At 35.7% G+C, this 7,353-nt stretch overlaps 1 protein-coding gene across 1 annotated transcript; it reads right to left on the bottom strand.

Moving 5' to 3' along the window:
• Positions 1–6,222: 6,222 nt before the first annotated feature.
• LOC112453409 (E3 ubiquitin-protein ligase MARCH5-like) lies at positions 6,223–6,812 on the bottom strand (the record flags this gene model as incomplete). The annotated part of the gene is made up of 2 exons (XM_025014188.1): positions 6,223–6,365; positions 6,596–6,812. Coding segments are annotated over 2 exons (360 nt in total), but the record flags the coding sequence as incomplete, so codon positions are not given.
• Positions 6,813–7,353: the final 541 nt, after the last annotated feature.

Here is a 7,353-nt window from a genome sequence, read left to right as displayed (position 1 = left end):
TTTCTGTTTTTATTGCTCACTTTTCTGGTGACCATAGGAGTGTTCTGAGGCTTGCATTCATTCATATGAAACTTTTCTAATATGCTCTCAGTATATCGCGTCTGATGAATATACATACAACTTTCTTCTTTGTTTCGCTCTATTGTTATTCCCAGAAAGTTCTTTGGTTCCCCAAGATCCTTCGTCTCAAATGTTTCACTCAACTTCTTTTTGATTTTTTCTAATTTCTTCTGATCATTACTTGCAACCAACATATCATCTACATAAAGTAATACGATCACTATTTTGCCTTCTTTCCTCCACGTGAACAGGCATGGCTCATGTAGGTCGTTCTCTAATCCAAGTTTCTTAGCCTCTTCTGAAAATCTCTTATTCCATCTTTTCGGACTTATCTTCAATCCGTATAAAGCTCTATTCAATCTACACACCTTAGTCTTCTTGGTGTTTTCATCCAGTTCTACTCCTTCTGGAATTTCCATATATATTTCATCTTTTTCTTCTAGAACTCCATTTAAAAACGCAGTCTTAACATCTAGCTGACTAGCGTATAAATTATATTTATTTATTATTGCTAATATAGATCTAACCAGTGACAATCTTGAAACCGGTGCATATGTCTCTTTTAGATCATACACATTTTTGTCTTTACATCCTCTTATCACCAGTCTCGCTTTATATCTGGTTGATCCATCTGCTTCTAATTTCCTCTTAAATACCCATCTTGAATCTATTATATTAGGTCGTCTTCCATCTAATTTCTCTAATGGTCTATCGACAAGTTCCCACACTTGATTAGCATACATAGATTCAAGTTCCTCTTTGACTGCAATTTTCCAATTCTCTCTTTCGTTACTTGATATAGCTTCTTCATAAGTAACAGGCTCTCTATTTAACGATGCCATAAGGCATTGATGTAATTCATCTTCATTCTCTATATTCCGTTGAATATTTTTCACATTAATATAATTAGCAAAGCTAACATCTTCTATTTTTCTCCGCACATCAGTGTGTCCATTATCTTCTAGTTTTCTTTTAGTTTTACTTCTAGTCATTGGAGCTTCACTTTCCTTTCGTGCGTCTTTCTGCTTCTGTTCGTCTAGTTGTGTTGTTTGTTTTCTCGGTCTACCTCTTTTCCTTTTCTCAGGAATCTCTAGTTTTTGTTCTCCCTTTTCCTCATCCTCTACAAATTCTTTCATCCAATTTTTATCTAAGTCTTTTTCTTCTTCTATTTGACTATTTTGATATACATTTTTATATGTTATTTTTTCATTAAATCTAATGTGTCAGGACTATAAATTTTCTTGTGCTTGGATGCCAGAGTATATATCCAGTGTCAGTATATCCTACCAACACACCTCTAATAGCTCTCTTGTCAAATTTCGACGTAGGCTTTGGTACTCTTGCATATCCAATGCATCCAAATCTCTTTATTTGCTCGAAATGACAACTTGTTTCTGATGAGAACTTCTTCAAGGGGATCTCATACTCTATAGTCTAATGTGGAGATCTGTTGTACGCATGCACAGCAGCGTCAACTGCCAACTCCCACATACTCTTTGGTAATCCCGAGTCGAACATATATGTTCTTATTTTCTCTTGCATCGTTCTGTTAAACCTTTCTGCAACTCCATTATGTTCCGGAGTGTACGGTGGTGCATATATGGCTTCTATATTTTCTCTTTTTAACACTTCTTTAAAAGCACCTCCCGTAAATTCCTTGCCTTGATCTGACTTCACATAGCATAGCTTTTCTTCTTTTCCTAGTAGATTTCTGGCGGATATTAGATATTTCTCTAGAGCTTCTCCCGATTCATCTTTCGTCTTCAAGGAGTAAGCTTTCGCTAATCTAGAATAATCGTCTATAAAGGTTATTATAAACCTCTTTTGTCCTGGATAAGATGTAGGTTTTATTGGACCCATGATATCCGTATGTATCACTTGTAGTGGTCTCTGTGCTCTATTTCTGTTTTCTTTAAACGGCAATTTTGCCATCTTTGCCATTATACAGACTTCACACTCTAATATGGAGTTATCAAACTTAACTGTCTCTAATCTCTTTTCTACTTTTTGTAGCTGTCTTAAATAGTTTAACGACGCATGACCTAATCTAACATGCCATAACATCGCCTCATTTATTTTCTCTAATTTCTTTACTTTTTCAATTACTGAGCTTTCACACATTTCTTCTATATTCTCTAATGTTTGTATATCTTCTAACTTAATGACTTGATCGAGTTCAGCATTATTGTATTCTATATTTTCATTCACATTTGTGAGCTCTCCTTCATTCTCCCTCCCAATCGCAGAGCCAACATTGTCTCTTTCGTCTAATTCTCCCTCCGAAATTGATAATTCACTGGTCTGAATGTTTGCTTGCGATTGTTCAGGAGACTCACAATGTGGAACAATTTCTGCTCTACATCTATACACAGCACATTCTACACTTTCATTGTCCTCTATATTATTGTTTTTAACCTCAAATTGCATAACCCAATTTGGTTTCTCATAAATTCCTTCAAAAACAATTTTATTTGTTAGTTTATTGTGAATTTTAAACACTTTATCATCTAAATAAATACTGAACCCTGCATCAGCCAGCTTTTTTAAAGATAGTAAATTTTCGGATACTTTCTTCGTTGCAATTACATTTGTTAATTTAATTACTTTCTTTTCTTTCTCATTTGTTAACAACAAAAGATCTCCTTTACCATCTATTGAAATGTCTGCAAGCTCATTCTTATTCGCGCATTTAATTACTCTATTATTACATTTTTCAAAGTTTGATAAAATTATATTCTTATTCACAATGTGATCTGTTGCACCCGAATCTACAATAAAATTGACTAATTCTTTTGAGCTATCTCTATCTTCTATTACTTTAGCCATGCATAATTTACCTTCTTTTGGTTTTCCTTCAATTGCTGTTTGCGATGGTATAGTTTTCTTGGCTGGTTGTATTTTGGTTACTTTCCCTTTATTATCTACTCTTTTTGTTCCTCTTTGCGCAAATCTACCCTTTTTCTTTATATTTTTATTAACGGTTTTATTTGTATACCTTTTTCCTCTAAATCTGTTCGTCTGGGCTCCGGCATTAGGACAGCTATCACCCTTGTGTCCTCTAATCTCCTGGCAGTAATAACAGAACCAGGCCTCTGATCCTGCTAGTGGGCAGTCCTTCGCCATGTGACCCAATTTGTTGCATCGGTAGCACTTTACTTCTTTGTGCTCTTCTGCGGTAGCCCTCTGCACTTTAACCTCTGGTTTCTCTAGCTTCTCTTTAACTTCACTCTTAGTCTCTGCCTCTAACTGCATCATGAAAAATTTTATTTCATCTACATTCATTTCTTTAAGATTAGTTTGTCTTCTAATTAAATCTACATTCCTCAGTTCCGGCACATTAATTGACACAGCTTGATACAATGCAGATCTCATTTCTTGTTCTGTGAGAGGTACCGCATCTTCGCATGATTCATATTCTCTAATTATTGAATCAAAGCGTTCGCAAAAATCACTTACTTTTTCGTCTTTTCTCATTTTAATTTGATAGAGTTTAGTTCGTACCGATGTATGAGTAACGTTTACTTCACTCTTTTTATAACTTCTTAATTTCTTCAAAATTTCTTTTGGATCTTTCTCATGTAAAATCCTTTTATGATAATTTTCATCTAAATGATTGATTATTATATCTCTAACTAGACTTTTTCTCTTAGCAACTTTTAATTCGGAAAGATTTTCTGGATTATCAATGTTTGAATCTATTACATCTAATAACTCGTTATTCATTAATTCGGATTTTAAATAATCCATCCAAAGATCAAAGTTAGATTTTTGCATTAGCTTATATTCTCTTCTAATATGCAACCTTTGACTGTTTAATTCTACTTTTAAAGCACTCTTAATTGTCTCTAAACTTCTATTTTTCTCGACTGAACAGACTGTTTCATCTAACTTTTTCTTTTTAGGCTCTACTTCTGATTCTTTAACCGTTTGTATACCGTTTTCTACTTTACTTTGCGTATTCTGTTTATTTACCTCTAAACGTCTAATCTTTAGTTTCTCTTTCTCTAAATTTACGCGGGCGACTTCTACCATGTTTTCCATCATGGAGGTTGCTTGGGTCATAACCTTATCCAACATCTTCATTACCGAGTCCATTTTCTCAACCATCTTTTCTTGTTTCTCGTAAAGCATCTTTGTCCCTATTGGTAGTACAGGACGATTTTCAGCCCATTCTCTATTTACATCTATGTTTTCTATTATTTTTGGTTTGCCACGTTTCGGGATTGCACCCTTTGCTTCAGTCTCCTTCTTGTTCTCTTTTTCTTCTAAACAAAATTTTTAAATTACTCTATCTCTGAATGCACAAGTATATTATCCTTCTTGATTGTTTTATTTAAAAAAATACTCTCTTACCTTCATCTTTACTTATTGTTTTATCACTACCTCTCTCTCTACCACTGTGACCACGCTGCTGTCACTATCGTAGTCAACCAGTGAATCCTGGTTTTCTTCCTCATCCATCGGAAGATTTTTCGTCTTATCTTTTTCCATCTAAATCGGGATTCAAATATCAATTGAACATTAGCATTCCTCTTTTGACAAGATAAACCAACATTCATATTGACCGATAATAATTTACAATTTCTATCACTAGATCTCTTTCAGCGATAAAAATTTAATGCTTATGAGGCTATATAGAACGCACTGCAATTCACAATAACCCCAAAGCGAGAAAACCACGCGCCTCTGCAGGGCTATCCGCACGCGCACACCACTGTCCGTTGCGATTTCCAGCACTGCTGAAAAGATCTATGGGAGCTCGGGTTGATCACGCACGCGCATGGGGCCCATACAAATTTACGCGGCCTCCCTGTACAGTAATCAAGCTACACCGCACAGCTAGTCATGCTCAATTACCGACCCGATACATGTCGATTTTGGAAATTTATTCCATACACATGCCTGTATATATATATATATATATATGTGTTATGGCGTCGCATCGATGCTATGTTTTTCCAATCGATCATGCGTCAGCGCGTGCCCGGCAACGCGTCCCTCGCGCCAAAATAATGACTCACTTTTCACGATCGGACTTTCGCGCGTCAAAAAAAATGACTCTCGCCGTTCACGATCGGACTTGCACAGGCATATCGCTTTTCCCGCCAGCTTGTTACCAAGCGGCATATATCTATCTCACACATCTATCTCTTTCTATCTCACACATCTATCTCTTTATATCTCACACATCTATCTCTTTATACATCTATCTCTAATTCTCTTATTGTCACTGTTGCCTCTATTTCTATCTCTCAAGAAGAAGGTAAAACATCTATCTCCTTCTAGCAACATTTATCGAACGAACGTTCTTATTTGCTGAGAATTCTCTCGTTTTGCTCGTCAGCAACGAGGAATATTATTTACTTACCCTCTAATCTTCTAGATTCTTCTAAATGCTTTTGTCTTCCCGATGCCCTTCGCCGGCGTCTCACACACTTCGCGTTACACGTTCAACTAGATGTTTTTCGTGCTTCGTTCTTCATGCAGGGGAATCGTGCCCTGGGCCCATAACCTGTAGGCTATTCGATAACGGTGACTGTATGCGTGGCGAGGTGGACAGGAAAACACAAGGATTTCTCGAATACCCTATATCATATATTTGTTCTCTGTACACTTAAACACGTCTGTATGCTATGACACCGCGAGCTTTTGTGAGCTCACACAACGACCGCACGTAAGCGTGGCGCCCCGAGGCTCGCGCCACTCGGGAGCTGCCCTCTAGAAGGGCGGGAGCACGTCGCTCGTTCAAAGCCCGGCTTCTCATAGATATCGCAAAGTTGAAAATGATGAACAAGAGGAAAAGAAGAAAACAGAAAGAAAGAGGAAAAAAAGAAAAAAAGGCAGGTAAGCATTAAAATAATAATTGAACTTATATTATACGCAACACGTCTACGATGAAGATGATGATAGAGCGTTCGTTCGTAATAGAGGAAGCAGTATTCCTCACTCATTTAGGAAATGTGCACATTTAATTTCGAGTCAAATAAGAATACTGAGGTCAGTCTAAAAGTACCTTAATTAACCATTTTCTTCATAATGACAAAACTGTAATTCTTTCTTTTGTGCGGTCGATTTGTTATGATAAATTAGCTAGTGAGTCTCTTTTGTATTCAGTCTCATTACCGTGCGTACTTTCGTTACACTCATTTGAAGTAGAATATGTTACTTGCAAAAATACCTATTATAATCATTTTCATGCGTCGTGATAACACAATATATGGACCCAACTACTATACCAGCGGCTATAAAAGAGCATACTCGGAAGATGACTGCATCAATCGTGTCGAGTACTACCACTAATGGACCTACAATTGATTTGCATGTAGAATATACTCTACATGTGCAAAGAGTAATTATAATAGAAGAGTAATTATAATATATCACAATAATAAAGTAAAATAATGTTTATAATATAGAAACATTGAACTAACTATAACATTAGATATAACAATGTTACACATACGTATATACATACATATATTTACACACATGCATACACATATGTATCTATGTATGTATAATATAATATATTCACCCATGTTTGGATAAACTATGATATATTCTGTATTGCATTGTGGGCATGCCACGGCATGTCCAGCATGACCCTTTTGCTTCTCATCGATCCATCTCTGAATACAACCCTGATGAACCCATTTTGTAGTGCCTCGGCAATGACACGGTTTAACCCACGCTGCGGTCGCATCGTCTTCATCGGTTGCAAAGCATACCCAGCAGTATCGCCTGCTGGATAAAAGAGGTTGACATTATAAATTAATAGAATGTGTCAAACAATAATCGCAGGAATTTGCTGTGTCTTTAAAATAATATAAAAATTAGATGATATAAAGGGTTACCTAAGTAAGTGCACAAACTTGAAGGAGATATTCCTTGGCTTATTTTAAGAAGAAAAAGTCCTACAAACATGTGTCCTAAACTGCTTTGTTCTCAAAATACAGAGTGTTAATGTTGTGGGGAAAAAAAATATGTAAATTTCGAAAATCTGAAAAACGTATAAAAATATTTTATTCAAATTTGGTATGCGTACACGTGGTATTAAAAACCATTTTCTAGTACCAATAAAACATTTAACACTTTGACACTCTGTATTTTGAAAATAAACCAGAATATATGTTTATATATTTATAGGATTTTTTCTTCCTAAAGTAAGCCAAGGAATATCCCCTTCAATTTTTTTATACTTATTACTTAGGAAACATCTTGTATATATAGTTTGAAGAATATTTCTTGGCAATAATAAATGCACCAAGATTGGAGTTACAATTAAAATCAAGC

This window comes from Temnothorax curvispinosus, unplaced genomic scaffold, assembly GCF_003070985.1.
Source record: "Temnothorax curvispinosus isolate PA1 unplaced genomic scaffold, ASM307098v1 QBEX01004310.1, whole genome shotgun sequence".
NCBI classification, from domain to species: Eukaryota; Metazoa; Arthropoda; class Insecta; order Hymenoptera; family Formicidae; genus Temnothorax; species Temnothorax curvispinosus.
Note: the sequence above shows the minus strand (reverse complement) of the source record. Positions and strands in the feature narration are given on the sequence as shown.